Source organism: Pseudorasbora parva, chromosome 18 (assembly GCF_024679245.1).
Source record: "Pseudorasbora parva isolate DD20220531a chromosome 18, ASM2467924v1, whole genome shotgun sequence".
Lineage (NCBI taxonomy): Eukaryota > Metazoa > Chordata > Actinopteri > Cypriniformes > Gobionidae > Pseudorasbora > Pseudorasbora parva.
The window spans coordinates 944,381-965,558 of NC_090189.1; the positions used below are offsets into that span (position 1 = coordinate 944,381).

Sequence of the window (21,178 nt, forward strand, 5' to 3'; positions counted from 1 at the left end):
GACTGTGAGGATGAACGGCTGAATGTGCGGATGAACGGCTGAATGTGCGGATGAACGCCTGAATGTGCGGATGAACGCCTGAATGTGAGGATGAACGCCTGAATGTGCGGATGAACGGCTGAATGTGCAGATGACCCCCTGAATGTGAGGATGAACGCCTGAATGTGAGGATGAACGCCTGACTGTGAGGATGACCGCCTGACTGTGAGGATGACCGCCTGAATGTGAGGATGAACAGCTGAATGTGAGGATGAACAGCTGAATGTGCGGATGAACGCCTGAATGTGAGGATGAACGCCTGAATGTGAGGATGAACGCCTGAATGTGCGGATGAACGCCTGAATGTGAGGATGAACGCCTGAATGTGCGGATGAACGCCTGAATGTGAGGATGAACGCCTGAATGTGAGGATGAATGCCTGAATGTGCGGATGAACGCCTGAATGTGAGGATGAACAGCTGAATGTGAGGATGAACAGCTGAATGTGAGGATGAACAGCTGAATGTGAGGATGAACGCCTGAATGTGAGGATGAACGCCTGAATGTGAGGATGAACAGCTGAATGTGAGGATGAACAGCTGAATGTGAGGATGAACACCTGAATGTGAGGATGAACAGCTGAATGTGAGGATGAACGCCTGAATGTGAGGATGAACACTTGAATGTGGGGATGAACAGCTGAATGTGAGGATGAACAGCTGAATGTGAGGATGAACACCTGAATGTGAGGATGAACAGCTGAATGTGAGGATGAACGCCTGAATGTGAGGATGAACGCCTGAATGTGAGGATGAACGCCTGAATGTGAGGATGAACGCCTGAATGTGGGGATGAGCGCCTGAATGTGAGGATGAACAGCTGAATGTGAGGATGAACAGCTGAATGTGAGGATGAACGCCTGAATGTGCGGATGAACGGCTGAATGTGCGGATGAACGGCTGAATGTGAGGATGAACGCCTGAATGTGCGGATGAACGGCTGAATGTGAGGATGAACGCCTGAATGTGAGGATGAACAGCTGAATGTGAGGATGAACAGCTGAATGTGAGGACGAACGCCTGAATGTGAGGACGAACGCCTGAATGTGAGGATGAACGCCTGAATGTGCGGATGAACGGCTGAATGTGAGGATGAACGGCTGAATGTGCGGATGAACGGCTGAATGTGCGGATGAACGGCTGAATGTGAGGATGAACGCCTGAATGTGCGGATGAACGGCTGAATGTGAGGATGAGCGCCTGAATGTGAGGATGAACGCCTGAATGTGAGGATGAACGCCTGACTGTGAGGATGAACGGCTGAATGTGCGGATGAACGGCTGAATGTGCGGATGAACGCCTGAATGTGCGGATGAACGCCTGAATGTGCGGATGAACGCCTGAATGTGAGGATGAACGCCTGAATGTGCGGATGAACGGCTGAATGTGCGGATGACCCCCTGAATGTGAGGATGAACGCCTGAATGTGAGGATGAACGCCTGAATGTGAGGATGAACGCCTGACTGTGAGGATGACCGCCTGAATGTGAGGATGACCGCCTGAATGTGAGGATGAACAGCTGAATGTGCGGATGAACGCCTGAATGTGAGGATGAACGCCTGAATGTGAGGATGAACGCCTGAATGTGCGGATGAACGCCTGAATGTGAGGATGAACGCCTGAATGTGCGGATGAACGCCTGAATGTGAGGATGAACGCCTGAATGTGAGGATGAACGCCTGAATGTGCGGATGAACGCCTGAATGTGAGGATGAACAGCTGAATGTGAGGATGAACAGCTGAATGTGAGGATGAACGCCTGAATGTGAGGATGAACGCCTGAATGTGAGGATGAACAGCTGAATGTGAGGATGAACAGCTGAATGTGAGGATGAACAGCTGAATGTGAGGATGAACAGCTGAATGTGAGGATGAACGCCTGAATGTGAGGATGAACGCCTGAATGTGAGGATGAACGCCTGAATGTGAGGATGAACGCCTGAATGTGGGGATGAGCGCCTGAATGTGAGGATGAACAGCTGAATGTGAGGATGAACGCCTGAATGTGAGGATGAACGCCTGAATGTGAGGATGAACAGCTGAATGTGAGGATGAACACCTGAATGTGAGGATGAACACCTGAATGTGAGGATGAACAGCTGAATGTGAGGATGAACGCCTGAATGTGAGGATGAACACTTGAATGTGAGGATGAACAGCTGAATGTGAGGATGAACAGCTGAATGTGAGGATGAACGCCTGAATGTGAGGATGAATGCCTGAATGTGAGGATGAAAGCCTGAATGTGAGGATGAACACCTGAATGTGAGGATGAAACCCTGAATGTGAGGATGAACACCTGAATGTGCGGATGAACGCCTGAATGTGCGGATGAACGGCTGAATGTGCGGATGAACGGCTGAATGTGAGGATGAACGCCTGAATGTGCGGATGAACGGCTGAATGTGAGGATGAACGGCTGAATGTGAGGATGAACGGCTGAATGTGCGGATGAACGGCTGAATGTGCGGATGAACGCCTGACTGTGAGGATGAACGCCTGAATGTGCGGATGAACGCCTGAATGTGCGGATGACCGCCTGAATGTGAGGATGAACAGCTGAATGTGCGGATGATCGCCTGAATGTGAGGATGAAAGCCTGAATGTGCGGATGAACGCCTGAATGTGCGGATGAACGGCTGAATGTGCGGATGAACGGCTGAATGTGCGGATGAACACCTGAATGTGAGGATGAACGCCCGAATGTGCGGATGAACGCCCGAATGTGCGGATGAACGCCTGAATGTGCGGATGAACGCCTGAATGTGCGGATGAACGCCTGAATGTGTGGATGAATGGCTGAATGTGCGGATGATCACGGATCTCCTGCAGATAAAGCAGCCGGATAAAGACGGAGAACACGTGTGAAGTGAAGCGGGAACACGCCATTTTAGGAGCAGCAACAGAGACGATTTTCAGAAACATCTGCTGAAGAAACACCACGCTCTGAACCGCATTCACACTGCATAACATCTGCTGAGAACACACACACACACACACACACACACACACACACACACACACGAGACGACAGACGGATTGGGTAACGTGTCTCCTTCTGTGTTTCTGTTCGCTCTCATTCTTCTGCTGCTCAACACGCTCATGTTCTGAATATCAATATCACACACACACACACACACACACACACACACACACACACACACTCAAGGCAGCAGGAAAAACCTTGTGTTTGTGTGCGCGCTTGTTTTTGTGACATATGAGGACTCAAATGTGTATAATGCCATGGGTATGACACAGGTATTACAGGAGAGGGTGAAATATGAGGACATTACCCATGGCCCCACTTTACAAAAGGCTTATAAATCACACAGGAGGAGTTTTTATGAGTCTTTAGATCAGCACTAGCACACTTCTCTTTATATTTCTGCAGTATGCTGCATTCTGTATATTGTGCATGAGATACTGTACCCCAACCATTCCTGAAGCATTTGTGCTTTGTGTCAGGAGCATTATCCTGCTGGAAGAGCCACAGCCACCAGAATACCGTTTCCATGAAAGGCTGAACATGGTCTCAGCAATGCTTAGGTAGGTGGAGCGTGTCAAAGTAACATCCACATGGATGGAGGACCCAAGGTTTCCCAGCAGAACATTGGCCAAAGCATCACACTGCCTCCGCCGGCTCGCCTTCTTCCCATAGTGCATCCTGGGGCCATCAATCAATCAATCAATAATTTATTTATATAGCGCCTTACAGCAGCCAAAAGGTGCACAAGGCGCTTTCCAGAACAAACATCAAACAACAACATAAAGACAAATACAAACAAACAAGAACAAGACTAAAAGTCAAAAGCTTGATTAAAAAAGTGTGTTTTCAGATGTGCTTTGAAAATACTCAGCACCGTGATGTTTCGAAGGTGCACAGGGAGTGCATTCCACAACTTAGGTCCTAGAACACTAAATGACCGGCCTCCAAACTTTTTGAGTGACCTGGCTGGCTGATATATTTTTACTAGTTCAGTGAGGTATACTGGGGCCAAACCATGGATGGCCTTAAACACAAACAACAGGATTTTATACTCCACCCTAAACTGCACTGGGAGCCAGTGAAGCGAGCGGAGGACAGGGGTGATGTGTGACCGTTTAGATGTGTTAGAGAGAAGACGTGCGGCAGCGTTTTGTACCAGTTGAAGGCGACTGATAAGTGATGTATTTAGTCCAGTGTAGAGGGCATTACAGTAGTCGATCCTCGAGCTGATGAAGGCATGAATTGCTTTTTCAAGGTCGGCTCTGGACAAAAAATATTTGACCTTACTAAGAAGTCTTAGCTGGTAAAAACTCGCCTTCACTACTGCACCAATCTGTTTATCATACTGCATGTTTTTGTCCAAAATAACACCCAGGTTACGTACAGACGGAGCAAACTGAGGTGTTGTAGGTCCAAAGGTAAAAGCACTGCTGGATGAATCCGGGCTGAACAGGATGTACTCAGTCTTTTCTTCATTTAAATGAAGGAAATTCTGGGAAAGCCACTGTTTGATGTCCTGAAGACAATTATAGAGAGGATCCAGTGCCGACCGATTACTCAGTATCACAGGAAGGTAGATCTGGAGGTCGTCGGCATAGAAATGAAAATGAACGTTGTGTCTGGAGATGAGTTGACCAAGTGGCAGTATTTAGAGAGAAAACAGAATAGGACCGAGAATGGAACCCTGTGGTACTCCAGATGACATAGGGGCAGCTGAGGAGGAAAAGTCATTGAGCATTACTGAAAAGGTTCTATTAGTGAGGTATGAGGTGAACCAATTCAGCACCACTTTCTGCAGACCAGCAACATGTTGAAGACGAGAAATGAGAATTGTATGATCCACAGTGTCAAATGCAGCGGTAAGGTCCAGTAAAACTAGCCATGTGTTCCCCAGGTAAGCCACACACACACACACACACCCAGCCATCCACGTGATGCAGAAGAACACGTGATTCCTCAGACCAGGCCACCTTCTTCCATTGCTCCGTGGTCCAGTTCTGATGCTCACGTGCCACTGTTGGTGCTTTCGGTGGGGTTAGGGGTCAGAGGTCACCCTATGCCGCCCCATACGCCTCAACCTGAGCTGCTCTGTGTATTCTGGCAGCTTTCTATCAGAACCAGCATTAACTTCTGGAGCAGTTTGAGCTCCAGTAGCTCGTCTGTTTGATCGGACCCCACGGGCCAGCCTTCGCTCCCCACGGTCATCAATGAGCCTTGGCCGCCCATGACCCTGTGGCCGGTTCTCCACTGGTCCTTCCTTGGAGCACTTTTGATAGATACTGACCACTGCAGACCGGGAACAGCCCACAAGAGCTGCAGTTTTGGAAATGCTGTCAATTTTTTTTTTTTTTTTTAATCGGTGCATCTCTAAAATATTGTCTCTTTTTGCACAATTTCAAAAATAGTTGAAAGCTAAACTTGGTGATGGTTGAGTTCTTCAGCATCTTCAACAGACACACACACACACACCATCCAGAATATCAGAGTCTGAAGCAGAACACACACACACACACACACCATCCAGAATATCAGAGTCTGAAGCAGAACACACACACACACACACACACACCATCCAGAAAATCAGCGTCTGAAGCAGAACACACACACACACACACAAGTATTTCAGCTTAAGTTAGCGATAATAACCTTGGCTCACACACACCTGAGATCACATCTGGAGCACACACTGTTCTGGGTTTCCCAGCATGCAATGCAGCATGTGAATGTTCACCTGTTCAGAACGCATCCCATCATGCAATCACAGCAACACCAAAACATGTCTGATCCCATGATGCACTTCACTTACTCTTCATATCTGATGTGGTAGGAGACGTCCTGGCGGCTGCTGGCCGAGGCGGCTGCTGATTGGCTGCTGTCGGAGAGTGTGCTGTTACTGTCCGCGGACGGGCCGGCGCTCGGCTCCGCCTCCAGCTTCCCATTGGTCCGTTTGCTGGGCCGGCCCACCCGGGCAGGAGTGGGCGGAGCCGTGGATCGGCCGTTCTGACCTTTAGTGGCAGGAGTGACCTTCTCAATGACCCCTTCGAACCAGGCCCCAATACTGACATCCCTGCAGTCCACCAGTTCGTTCACCTGCACACACACACACACACACAATTAGTTAATTAATATAGTAATTTAATATAGTTAGTTGATATAGTAAGTTAATATAGTTAGTTGATATAGTTAGTTAATATAGTAAGTTAATATAGTTAGTTGATATAGTGAGTTGATATAGTGAGTTGATATAGTTAGTTAATATAGTAAGTTAATATAGTTAGTTGATATAGTTTGTTGATATAGTTAGTTGATATAGTTAGTTAATATAGTTAGTTGATATAGTTAGTTGATACAGTTAGTTGATATAGTTAGTTGATATAGTTAGTTGATATAGTGAGTTGATATAGTAAGTTGATATAAGTAAGTTCATATAGTTAGTTGATATAGTGAGTTAATATAGTTAGTTGATATAGTTAGTTGATATAGTAAGTTGATATAGTTAGTTGATATAGTTAGTTGATATAGTGAGTTGATATAGTAAGTTGATATAAGTAAGTTCATATAGTTAGTTGATATAGTGAGTTAATATAGTTAGTTGATATAGTAAGTTGATATAGTGAGTTAATATAGTTAGTTGATATAGTAAGTTGATATAGTGAGTTAATATAGTTAGTTGATATAGTAAGTTGATATAGTGAGTTAATATAGTTAGTTGATATAGTGAGTTGATATAGTGAATTGATATAGTTAGTTGATATAGTTAGTTGATATAGTTAGTTGATATAGTGAGTTAATATAGTTAGTTGATATAGTAAGTTGATATAGTGAATTGATATAGTTAGTTGATATAGTTAGTTGATATAGTAAGTTGATATAGTGAGTTGATATAGTTAGTTGATATAGTTAGTTGATAAGGTTAGTTAATATAGTTAGTTGATATAGTAAGTTGATATAAGTTGATATAAGTAAGTTGATATAGTGAGTTGATATAGTTAGTTGATATAGCTAGCTGATATAGTAAGTTAATATAGTTAGTTGATATAAGTAAGTTGATATAGTTAGTTAATATAGTTAGTTGATATAGTAAGTTGATATAGTGAGTTGATATAGTAAGTTGATATAAGTAAGTTCATATAGTTAGTTGATATAGTGAGTTAATATAGTTAGTTGATACAGTTAGTTGATATAGTTAGTTGATATAGTAAGTTGATATAAGTAAGTTCATATAGTTAGTTGATATAGTTAGTTGATATAGTTAGTTGATATAGTGAAATGATATAGTAAGTTGATATAAGTAAGTTCATATAGTTAGTTGATATAGTGAGTTAATATAGTTAGTTGATATAGTTAGTTGATATAGTGAGTTGATATAGTGAGTTGATATAGTGAGTTAATATAGTTAGTTGATATAGTAAGTTGATTTAGTGAATTGATATAGTTAGTTGATATAGTTAGTTGATATAGTAAGTTGATATAGTGAGTTGATATAGTTAGTTGATATAGTTAGTTGATATAGTTAGTTGATAAGGTTAGTTAATATAGTTAGTTGATATAGTAAGTTGATATAAGTTGATATAAGTAAGTTGATATAGTGAGTTGATATAGTTAGTTGATATAGCTAGCTGATATAGTAAGTTAATATAGTTAGTTGATATAAGTAAGTTGATATAGTTAGTTAATATAGTTAGTTGATATAGTAAGTTGATATAGTAAGTTGATATAGTTAGTTGATATAGTTAGTTGATATAGTTAGTTGATAAGGTTAGTTGATATAGTAAGTTGATATAAGTTGATATAGTAACTTGATATAAGTAAGTTCATATAGTTAGTTGATATAGTGAGTTGATATAGTAAGTTGATATAGTTAGTTGATATAGTTAGTTGATATAGTGAGTTGATATAGTGAGTTGATATAGTGAGTTGATATAGTGAGTTGATATAGTTAGTTGATATAGTTAGTTGATATAGTGAGTTGATATAGTGAGTTGATATAGTGAGTTGATATAGTAAGTTGATATAGTGAGTTGATATAGTTAGTTGATATAGTGAGTTGATATAGTTAGTTGATATAGTTAGTTGATATAGTTAGTTGATATAGTAAGTTGATATAGTAAGTTGATATAGTTAGTTGATATAGTGAGTTGATATAGTGAGTTGATATAGTGAGTTGATATAGTTAGTTGATATAGTTAGTTGATATAGTTAGTTGATATAGTTAGTTGATAAGGTTAGTTAATATAGTTAGTTGATATAGTAAGTTGATATAAGTTGATATAGTAAGTTGATATAAGTAAGTTCATATAGTTAGTTGATATAGTTAGTTGATATAGTGAGTTGATATAGTTAGTTGATATAGTTAGTTGATATAGTTAGTTGATAAGGTTAGTTAATATAGTTAGTTGATATAAGTTGATATAAGTAAGTTGATATAGTGAGTTGATATAGTTAGTTGATATAGCTAGCTGATATAGTAAGTTAATATAGGTAGTTGATTTAGTTAGTTGATATAGTTAGTTAATATAGTTAGTTGATATAAGTTCATATAAGTAAGTTGATATAGTGAGTTGATATAGTTAGTTGATATAGCTAGCTGATATAGTAAGTTAATATAGTTAGTTGATTTAGTTAGTTGATATAGTTAGTTAATATAGTTAGTTGATATAGTTAGTTGATATAGTAAGTTGATATAGTTAGTTGATATAGTTAGTTGATATAGTGAGTTAAAATATTGAGTTAATATAGTTAGTTGATATAGTTAGTTAATAAAGTTAGTTGATATAGTTAGTTGATATAGTAAGTTGATATAGTTAGTTGATATAGTGAGTTGATATAGTAAGTTGATATAGTAAGTTGATATAGTTAGTTGATATATTAAGTTAATATAGTAAGTTGATATAGTTAGTTGATATAGTTAGTTGATATAGTTAGTTGATATAGTGAGTTGATATTGTTAGTTGATATAGTTAGTTGATATAGTGAGTTGATATTGTTAGTTGATATAGTTAGTTGATATAGTGAGTTAAAATATTGAGTTAATATAGTTAGTTGATATAGTTAGTTAATAAAGTTAGTTGATATAGTTAGTTGATATAGTAAGTTGATATAGTTAGTTGATATAGTTAGTTGATATAGTAAGTTGATATAGTAAGTTGATATAGTTAGTTGATATATTAAGTTAATATAGTAAGTTGATATAGTTAGTTGATATAGTTAGTTGATATAGTTAGTTGATATAGTGAGTTGATATTGTTAGTTGATATAGTTAGTTGATATAGTGAGTTGATATTGTTAGTTGATATAGTGAGTTGATATAGTTAGTTGATTTAGTTAGTTGATATAGTTAGTTAATATAGTTAGTTGATATAGTTAGTTGATATAGTAAGTTGATATAGTTAGTTGATATAGTTAGTTGATATAGTGAGTTAAAATATTGAGTTAATATAGTTAGTTGATATAGTTAGTTAATAAAGTTAGTTGATATAGTAAGTTGATATAGTTAGTTGATATAGTTAGTTGATATAGTAAGTTGATATAGTAAGTTGATATAGTTAGTTGATATATTAAGTTAATATAGTAAGTTGATATAGTTAGTTGATATAGTTAGTTGATATAGTGAGTTGATATTGTTAGTTGATATAGTTAGTTGATATAGTGAGTTGATATTGTTAGTTGATATAGTGAGTTGATATAGTTAGTTGATATAGTTAGTTGATATAGTGAGTTAAAATATTGAGTTAATATAGTTAGTTGATATAGTTAGTTAATAAAGTTAGTTGATATAGTTAGTTGATATAGTAAGTTGATATAGTTAGTTGATATAGTAAGTTGATATAGTAAGTTGATATAGTTAGTTGATATATTAAGTTAATATAGTAAGTTGATATAGTTAGTTGATATAGTTAGTTGATATAGTTAGTTGATATAGTGAGTTGATATTGTTAGTTGATATAGTTAGTTGATATAGTGAGTTGATAAAGTTAGTTGATATAGTTAGTTGATATAGTGAGTTAAAATATTGAGTTGATATAGTGAGTTGATATAGTAAGTTGATATAGTGAGTTGATATAGTGAGTTGATATAGTTAGTTGATATAGTGAGTTGATATTGTTAGTTGATATAGTTAGTTGATATAGTGAGTTGATATTGTTAGTTGATATAGTGAGTTGATATAGTTAGTTGATATAGCTAGCTGATATAGTAAGTTAATATAGTTAGTTGATTTAGTTAGTTGATATAGTTAGTTGATATAAGTTGATATAAGTAAGTTGATATAGTGAGTTGATATAGTTAGTTGATATAGCTAGCTGATATAGTAAGTTAATATAGTTAGTTGATTTAGTTAGTTGATATAGTTAGTTAATATAGTTAGTTGATATAGTTAGTTGATATAGTAAGTTGATATAGTTAGTTGATATAGTTAGTTGATATAGTGAGTTAAAATATTGAGTTAATATAGTTAGTTGATATAGTTAGTTAATAAAGTTAGTTGATATAGTTAGTTGATATAGTAAGTTGATATAGTTAGTTGATATAGTGAGTTGATATAGTAAGTTGATATAGTAAGTTGATATAGTTAGTTGATATATTAAGTTAATATAGTAAGTTGATATAGTTAGTTGATATAGTTAGTTGATATAGTTAGTTGATATAGTGAGTTGATATTGTTAGTTGATATAGTTAGTTGATATAGTGAGTTGATATTGTTAGTTGATATAGTTAGTTGATATAGTGAGTTAAAATATTGAGCTAATATAGTTAGTTGATATAGTTAGTTAATAAAGTTAGTTGATATAGTTAGTTGATATAGTTAGTTGATATAGTTAGTTGATATAGTAAGTTGATATAGTAAGTTGATATAGTTAGTTGATATAGTAAGTTGATATAGTAAGTTGATATAGTTAGTTGATATATTAAGTTAATATAGTAAGTTGATATAGTTAGTTGATATAGTTAGTTGATATAGTAAGTTGATATAGTTAGTTGATATATTAAGTTAATATAGTAAGTTGATATAGTTAGTTGATATAGTTAGTTGATATAGTTAGTTGATATAGTGAGTTGATATTGTTAGTTGATATAGTAAGTTGATATAGTTAGTTGATATAGTTAGTTGATATAGTAAGTTGATATAGTAAGTTGATATAGTTAGTTGATATAGTTAGTTGATATAGTAAGTTGATATAGTAAGTTGATATAGTTAGTTGATATATTAAGTTAATATAGTAAGTTGATATAGTTAGTTGATATAGTTAGTTGATATAGTTAGTTGATATAGTGAGTTGATATTGTTAGTTGATATAGTTAGTTGATATAGTGAGTTGATATTGTTAGTTGATATAGTGAGTTGATATAGTTAGTTGATTTAGTTAGTTGATATAGTTAGTTAATATAGTTAGTTGATATAGTTAGTTGATATAGTAAGTTGATATAGTTAGTTGATATAGTTAGTTGATATAGTGAGTTAAAATATTGAGTTAATATAGTTAGTTGATATAGTTAGTTAATAAAGTTAGTTGATATAGTTAGTTGATATAGTAAGTTGATATAGTTAGTTGATATAGTTAGTTGATATAGTAAGTTGATATAGTAAGTTGATATAGTTAGTTGATATATTAAGTTAATATAGTAAGTTGATATAGTTAGTTGATATAGTTAGTTGATATAGTTAGTTGATATAGTGAGTTGATATAGTTAGTTGATATTGTTAGTTGATATAGTAAGTTGATATAGTTAGTTGATATAGTTAGTTGATATTGTTAGTTGATATAGTAAGTTGATATAGTTAGTTGATATAGTTAGTTGATATAGTAAGTTGATATAGTAAGTTGATATAGTTAGTTGATATATTAAGTTAATATAGTAAGTTGATATAGTTAGTTGATATAGTTAGTTGATATAGTTAGTTGATATAGTGAGTTGATATTGTTAGTTGATATAGTTAGTTGATATAGTTAGTTGATTTAGTTAGTTGATATAGTTAGTTGATATAGTTAGTTGATATAGTTAGTTGATATAGTTAGTTGATTTAGTTAGTTGATTTAGTTAGTTGATATAGTAAGTTAATATAGTAAGTTGATATAGTTAGTTGATTTAGTTAGTTGATATAGTAAGTTGATATAGTTAGTTGATATAGTGAGTTGATATAGTAAGTTGATATAGTAAGTTGATATAGTTAGTTGATATATTAAGTTAATATAGTAAGTTGATATAGTTAGTTGATATAGTTAGTTGATATAGTAAGTTGATATAGTTAGTTGATATAGTGAGTTGATATAGTAAGTTGATATAGTAAGTTGATATAGTTAGTTGATATATTAAGTTAATATAGTAAGTTGATATAGTTAGTTGATATAGTTAGTTGATATAGTTAGTTGATATAGTGAGTTGATATTGTTAGTTGATATAGTTAGTTGATATAGTTAGTTGATTTAGTTAGTTGATATAGTTAGTTGATATAGTTAGTTGATATAGTTAGTTGATATAGTTAGTTGATTTAGTTAGTTGATTTAGTTAGTTGATATTGTTAGTTGATATTGTTAGTTGATATAGTTAGTTGATATAGTTAGTTGATTTAGTTAGTTGATATAGTAAGTTGATATAGTAAGTTGATATAGTTAGTTGATATAGTTAGTTGATATAGTTAGTTGATATAGTTAGTTGATATTGTTAGTTGATATAGTTAGTTGATATAGTTAGTTGATATAGTTAGTTGATATAGTGAGTTGATATTGTTAGTTGATATAGTTAGTTGATATAGTGAGTTGATATTGTTAGTTGATATAGTGAGTTGATATAGTTAGTTGATTTAGTTAGTTGATATAGTTAGTTAATATAGTTAGTTGATATAGTTAGTTGATATAGTAAGTTGATATAGTTAGTTGATATAGTTAGTTGATATAGTGAGTTAAAATATTGAGTTAATATAGTTAGTTGATATAGTTAGTTAATAAAGTTAGTTGATATAGTTAGTTGATATAGTAAGTTGATATAGTTAGCTGATATAGTTAGTTGATATAGTAAGTTGATATAGTAAGTTGATATAGTTAGTTGATATATTAAGTTAATATAGTTAGTTGATATAGTTAGTTGATATAGTTAGTTGATATAGTGAGTTGATATTGTTAGTTGATATAGTTAGTTGATATAGTGAGTTGATATTGTTAGTTGATATAGTGAGTTGATATAGTTAGTTGATATAGTTAGTTGATATAGTGAGTTAAAATATTGAGTTAATATAGTTAGTTGATATAGTTAGTTAATAAAGTTAGTTGATATAGTTAGTTGATATAGTAAGTTGATATAGTTAGTTGATATAGTAAGTTGATATAGTAAGTTGATATAGTTAGTTGATATATTAAGTTAATATAGTAAGTTGATATAGTTAGTTGATATAGTTAGTTGATATAGTTAGTTGATATAGTGAGTTGATATTGTTAGTTGATATAGTTAGTTGATATAGTGAGTTGATAAAGTTAGTTGATATAGTTAGTTGATATAGTGAGTTAAAATATTGAGTTGATATAGTGAGTTGATATAGTAAGTTGATATAGTGAGTTGATATAGTGAGTTGATATAGTTAGTTGATATAGTGAGTTGATATTGTTAGTTGATATAGTTAGTTGATATAGTGAGTTGATATTGTTAGTTGATATAGTGAGTTGATATAGTTAGTTGATATAGCTAGCTGATATAGTAAGTTAATATAGTTAGTTGATTTAGTTAGTTGCTATAGTTAGTTAATATAGTGAGTTGATATAGTGAGTTGATATAGTGAGTTGATATAGTTAGTTGATAAGGTTAGTTAATATAGTTAGTTGATATAGTAAGTTGATATAAGTTGATATAGTAAGTTGATATAAGTAAGTTCATATAGTTAGTTGATATAGTTAGTTGATATAGAGAGTTGATATAGTGAGTTGATATAGTTAGTTGATATAGTTAGTTGATATAGTTAGTTGATATAGTTAGTTGATATAAGTAAGTTCATATAGTTAGTTGATATAGTGAGTTGATATAGTAAGTTGATATAGTAAGTTCATATAGTTAGTTGATATAGTGAGTTGATATAGTAAGTTGATATAGTAAGTTCATATAGTTAGTTGATATAGTTAGTTGATATAGTGAGTTGATATAGTTAGTTGATATAGTTAGTTGATATAGTTAGTTGATATAGTTAGTTGATATAGTAAGTTGATATAGTAAGTTCATATAGTTAGTTGATATAGTGAGTTGATATAGTGAGTTGATATAGTAAGTTGATATAGTTAGTTGATATAGTAAGTTGATATAGTTAGTTGATATAGTAAGTTGATATAGTTAGTTGATAAATAAAGTTGATATAGTGAGTTAATATAGTTAGTTGATATAGTGAGTTGATATAGTGAGTTGATATAGTTAGTTGATATAGTAAGTTGATATAGTAAGTTGATATAGTAAGTTGATATAGTTAGTTGATAAATAAAGTTGATATAGTGAGTTAATATAGTTAGTTGATATAGTGAGTTGATATAGTGAGTTGATATAGTTAGTTGATATAGTAAGTTGATATAGTTAGTTGATATAGTAAGTTGATATAGTTAGTTGATAAATAAAGTTGATATAGTGAGTTAATATAGTTAGTTGATATAGTGAGTTGATATAGTGAGTTGATATAGTTAGTTGATATAGTTAGTTGATATAGTGAGTTGATATAGTAAGTTGATATAGTTAGTTGATATAGTTAGTTGATATAGTTAGTTGATATAGTGAGTTGATATAGTTAGTTGATATAGTGAGTTGATATAGTGAGTTGATATAGTAAGTTGATATAGTAAGTTCATATAGTTAGTTGATATAGTAAGTTGATATAGTGAGTTAATATAGTTAGTTGATATAGTGAGTTGATATAGTGAGTTGATATAGTTAGTTGATATAGTAAGTTGATATAGTAAGTTCATATAGTTAGTTGATATAGTAAGTTGATATAGTGAGTTAATATAGTTAGTTGATATAGTGAGTTGATATAGTGAGTTGATATAGTTAGTTGATATAGTTAGTTGATATAGTTAGTTGATATAGTTAGTTGATATAGTGAGTTGATATAGTTAGTTGATATAGTGAGTTGATATAGTGAGTTGATATAGTTAGTTGATATAGTTAGTTGATATAGTAAGTTGATATAGTTAGTTGATATAGTAAGTTGATATAGTGAGTTAATATAGTTAGTTGATATAGTGAGTTGATATAGTGAGTTGATATAGTTAGTTGATATAGTAAGTTGATATAGTAAGTTCATATAGTTAGTTGATATAGTAAGTTGATATAGTGAGTTAATATAGTTAGTTGATATAGTGAGTTGATATAGTGAGTTGATATAGTTAGTTGATATAGTTAGTTGATATAGTTAGTTGATATAGTTAGTTGATATAGTGAGTTGATATAGTTAGTTGATATAGTGAGTTGATATAGTGAGTTGATATAGTTAGTTGATATAGTTAGTTGATATAGTAAGTTGATATAGTAAGTTGATATAGTTAGTTGATATAGTAAGTTGATATAGTGAGTTAATATAGTTAGTTGATATAGTTAGTTGATATAGTAAGTTGATATAGTTAGTTGATATAGTAAGTTGATATAGTTAGTTGATATAGTAAGTTGATATAGTTAGTTGATAAATAAAGTTGATATAGTGAGTTAATATAGTTAGTTGATATAGTGAGTTGATATAGTGAGTTGATATAGTGAGTTGATATAGTGAGTTGATATAGTTAGTTAATATAGTTAGTTAATATAGTTAGTTGATACAGTTAGTTGATATAGTGAGTTAATATAGTTAGTTAATATAGTAAGTTAATATAGTTAGTTGATATAGTTAGTTAATATAGTTAGTTGATATAGTGAGTTGATATAGTGAGTTGATATAGTAAGTTAATATAGTTAGTTGATATAGTTAGTTAATATAGTTAGTTGATATAGTGAGTTGATATAGTGAGTTGATATAGTAAGTTAATATAGTTAGTTGATATAGTGAGTTAATATAGTTAGTTAATATAGTTAGTTGATATAGTGAGTTGATATAGTTAGTTGATATAGTTAGTTGATATAGTTAGTTGATATAGTTAGTTGATATAGTGAGTTGATATAGTGAGTTGATATAGTGAGTTGATATAGTGAGTTAATATAGTTAGTTGATATTAGTGTTGTCAAAAATATCGATATTTCGATATATATCGATACTGGAATATCTGAAACGATACGATTCTCAGTTTTTACAGTATCGATATTAGCTGCGCTCTCCTCTCCGACCGTCAGCGAGCTGACACACACCGGCATATTCTCACTCAGCCCGGTTAACCTCTGAGCACGGCGAACGCGCATTCTGCTGAACTTTTTCCTCATGACAGTGTGTTAGTGTTAGTGTGTGATCGGTCTGAATTTCGCGCGGGATTGCACATAAATTAATTCTAGCCTACTAATGCCCGCAGATTTCGTGCTCCACATCTGAAGCGCACACACACATAGCCTACCCTAATAAAGCCGCCTCTGACATGATACAAGTGCAAACATTTGCTTCCTTTTCCAGCATATTATTGGTCAAATACACTCAAAGAATTATCAGTGCACATCTGGAAGAGTATTAACGTAAACACAGTCGCAAACAGTTCAGGAAGAACGAGTAACAGGAACAGTGTGGATCCATGCGTCTGTTAGTCTTAAAGGGACCGCAGTCATTTGCTATTCAAACTACAAAAAGACAAACGATCACACTGCTCTTGACTGATCAACTTGTGTAACTTTAATAGTTTCATCTGTATGCTATTGAATTTTTTACAAAGAACATTATCCAATGTTGTTTTAAATGTAATTACTATGCATTTTTTAAATTCAGTTTCTTATCTGAATGTTAGACCTACCTGAAAAAATAAAGCAGTCTTTTTAATTTTTATCTTCTATTCTATTGCATTTATTTGTGCTATTGTTTGTAATCTGTTTATTTGTTCTTATTTTATTACTGTTTACTCATCTTTTTAAATTCAATTTACCATTCGAAATCAAGCTTTCTTGTGCTGTGTGTAAGCTACTGCAACACAATTACCCCGTTGTAAAAAATACATTGAGATAGCAAAAATTTGTGAGATAATTTTAATAGTAATTGATCAATTGATCAATAATTGTTCAAATCAAAATGATGCCCAACCCTAAGGAACATGCTGGCCACATGAATGTTTAGTAAAAAATAACAATGAATAATAAGTTCTGTTGTCATATTAAGCATCTTATCTTATTTATTTATTAATTTTTTTACTGTGGTATCGATTTAGTATCGATATATCGATATTTTAGTCTGATATCGTATCGAAGTCATAATTTTGGTATCGTGACAACACTAGTTGATATAGTTAGTTAATATAGTTAGTTGATATAGTTAGTTGATATAGTGAGTTAATATAGTTAGTTAATATAGTTAGTTGATATAGTTAGTTGATATAGTTAGTTAATATAGTTAGTTGATATAGTGAGTTGATATAGTGAGTTGATATAGTGAGTTGATATAGTGAGTTGATATAGTGAGTTGATATAGTGAGTTAATATAGTTAGTTGATATAGTTAGTTGATATAGTTAGTTGATATAGTTAGTTGATATAGTGAGTTGATATAGTTAGTTGATATAGTGAGTTAATATAGTTAGTTGATATAGTTAGTTGATATAGTTAGTTGATATAGTGAGTTGATATAGTGAGTTGATATAGTGAGTTGATATAGTGAGTTAATATAGTTAGTTGATATAGTTAGTTAATATAGTTAGTTGATATAGTAAGTTGATATAGTGAGTTAATATAGTTAGTTGATATAGTTAGTTAATATAGTTAGTTGATATAGTTAGTTGATATAGTGAGTTGATATAGTGAGTTAATATAGTTAGTTGATATAGTTAGTTAATATAGTTAGTTGATATAGTTAGTTGATATAGTAAGTTGATATAGTGAGTTGATATAGTGAGTTGATATAGTGAGTTAATATAGTTAGTTGATATAGTTAGTTAATATAGTTAGTTGATATAGTGAGTTGATATAGTTAGTTGATATAGTAAGTTGATATAGTGAGTTGATATAGTTAGTTGATACAGTTAGTTGATATAGTTAGTTGATATAGTTAGTTGATACAGTTAGTTGATATAGTTAGTTGATATAGTTAGTTAATATAGTTAGTTAATATAGTTAGTTGATACAGTTAGTTGATATAGTGAGTTAATATAGTTAGTTAATATAGTAAGTTAATATAGTTAGTTGATATAGTTAGTTAATATAGTTGTGATCCATGGTTTACTTTGAGCTGTCCGATCCCGGGATCGATGAGGAACGTTCGGCTCGAGGTGGAGGGCTCCGGACTGCTGGATTTGGAGCCGTTGCTGTTGGAGACAGTTGCCAGGGGAAGGATGGCTGGGGTGGGCGTGACTGGGGCGGGGACAGGCGTTGATGTGGGTGGAGCTACGATGCAGGCCACGCCCTCTCCATTGTTGAGGGCGGGGCTGTCCGGCGGATCGGACTGTGAGCGAATCAGAAGCTGGACGATGTCATTGAGGCCGACATTGTAATCGAACAGAGTCTGACCATCTTCCATCTACACACACACACACACACACACACAGGAAAGATCTGGCGTTACACATATACACAGACATAAACTGGGTTATAAACACACACACACTCCCTCTGTGTGTCCTTGTTTATATTACATTGTGGGGACCAAATGTCCTTATAAGGATAGTAAAAAAATGTAGGTTTAGAGGCAGGGGCAGTGTGTGTGTGTGTGTGTGTGTGTGTGTTAGCCTGTTTATGTGGTTTATGAGGACACATTTGTATAACTACATGGGTATTACACTGGTATTATACTATAAATGTTGTTTATGAGGGCATTTCAAATGTCATATTTCAAATAGCTTTATAAACATACTAAATTATGTTTTTTTTGAGAAAGTAAAAATGCAGAAAATAGGGGCCGTGTGTGTGTGTGTGTGTTTGATGGGTAGGTTTAGGGGTAGTGTGTGTGTGTGTGTGTGTGTGTGTGTGAAGGGTAGGTTTAGGGGTAGTGTGTGTGTGTGTGTATGTGTGTTTGATGGGTAGGTTTAGGGGTAGTGTGTGTGTGTGTGTGTGTGTGTGTGTGTGTGTGTGTGGGTGTGTTTGATGGGTAGGTTTAGGGGTAGTGTGTGTGTGTGTGTGTGTGTGTATGTGTTTGATGGGTAGGTTTAAGGGTAGTGTGTGTGTGTGTGTGTGTGTGTGTGTGTGTTTGATGGTTAGGTTTAAGGGGAGTGTGTGTGTGTGTTTGATGGGTAGGTTAAGGGGTAGTGTGTGTGTGTATGTGTGTGTGTGTGATGGGTAGGGGCAGTGTGTGTGTGTGTGTGTGTGTGTGTGTGTGTGTGTGTGTGTGTGTGTGTGTGTGTGTGTGATGGGTAGGTTTAGGGCTAGGGGCAGTGTGTGTGTGTGTGTGTGTGTGTGTGTGTGATGGGTAGGTTTAGGGCTAGGGGCAGTATGTGTGTGAGTGTGTGATTGGTAGGTTTAGGGCTAAGGGCAGTGTGTGTGTGTGTGTGTGTGTGTGTGTGTGTGTGTGTAATGGGTAGGTTTAGGGCTAGGGGCAGTGTGTGTGTGTGTGTGTGTGTGATGGGTAGATTTAGGGTGTGTGTGTGTGCGTGTGTGTGTGATGGGTAGGTTAACGGGCAGTGTAGGGGGATAGAATGTACAGTTTGTACGGTATAAAATCCATTATGTCTATGGAGAGTCTCCACAAAGATAGTGAAGCAGACGTGTGTGTGTGTGTGTGTGTGTCTTAACGCCATTTTGTGCTGGTTTTACCCGACGAACGTCCACAGACAGCATTAGCCTAGCGTTTTGCTGAATCACCACTGCAAAACAAACACATGTGATGAGGAGTTAGTGTAACCGAGTGTGTGTGTGTGTGTGTGTGTGTTGCTATAGCAACCAAACAGGATTCACTGAACACACGAGCCATTTCTACATGTGTGTGCAATATCAGCAGCGCTTCTCGTGGACGTTTGTGTGTGTGTGTGTGTCTCATTAGCATGAGAATCAGAGGTGTTGGATCTGTTTCCTGTTCTCTGGATACTGCGAGATGGGCGGCAGCTACACACACACACGCGCTTTATCATGCATGATGGAGAGAATAAGCCCGTTACACACAAAGCTGGAGATGCTGTCGCTTCAGACCAACACCAAATGCTCGGGATCATATCCATATTATGTGTGAAGCAGAAACAGTGTGTGTGGTGTGTGTGTGTGTGTTGCTAAGCTTAAAGCTTGTGCGTCATTGTGTTTCACTGGCAGAGATGAAGAGGTGCCACACATACACACTATCTCTCACACACACAAACACGTTTGTTTATGTGAATTGTGGGGACATTCCATAGGCGTAAAGGTTTTTATGCTGTACAAACCGTATTTTCTATCCCCTTACACTGCCCCTAAACCTACCCAACAAACACACACACACACACACACACACACACACACACACAGCCCCTAAACCTACCCATCACAGGAAACATTCTGCATTTTTACTTTCTCATAAAAACTCCTCCTGTGTGATTTATAAGCCTTTTGTAAAGTGGGGCCATGGGTAATGTCCTCATATTTCACCCTCTCCTGTAATACCTGTGTCATACCCATGGCATTATACACATTTGTGTCCTCATATGTCACAAAAACATGCACACACACACACACACACACACACACACACACACACACACAAACACACACACACACAGACACGCACACATTCAAAGTAACAACACTCTCCTCTGAACACACAACCAGCCGTCCGTTCCGCACAGACACAAACTGTGATTAAGTGTGCAAGGCGAGCGTTGTGTGTGTGTGTGTGAGAGTGTGTTCCACTCGGATCTGGTGACGCCGCCATCTTGAGCGAGCAGCAAACGGCATGATGGTTAATCCACTGGAGCCTCAGAAGTTTGAATACAGCCGTGATTATGGACACGCCATCGTGTGTGTGTGTGTGTGTGTGACACTAGCCGAGTGAGTGTGTGTGTGCATTCTTGCCATTTTCAGAGTTTAAAAAAATATGTGAGTGTGTGTATACACGTTTTCCTCCAAAGAGATGGAAAATCAAACTAGCGGAGCAGGGAAAGTACACTGCAGCGAA

General features: G+C 34.7%; 1 protein-coding gene across 2 annotated transcripts in view; it reads right to left on the bottom strand.

Annotated features, from left to right (window-relative positions):
• The window catches only part of LOC137045827 (E3 ubiquitin-protein ligase UHRF2-like), a 52,596-nt gene that overhangs the window by 17,583 nt on the left and 13,835 nt on the right, over positions 1 to 21,178 (bottom strand). For both annotated transcript variants that reach the window (XM_067422750.1, XM_067422751.1), the window contains exons 2-3: positions 18,329 to 18,622; positions 5,832 to 6,115 (exon numbers count right to left, since the gene is read on the bottom strand). In XM_067422750.1, coding sequence (XP_067278851.1) covers positions 5,832 to 6,115; positions 18,329 to 18,622 — 578 coding nt within the window. The remainder of the gene's footprint in view (positions 1 to 5,831; positions 6,116 to 18,328; positions 18,623 to 21,178) is intronic.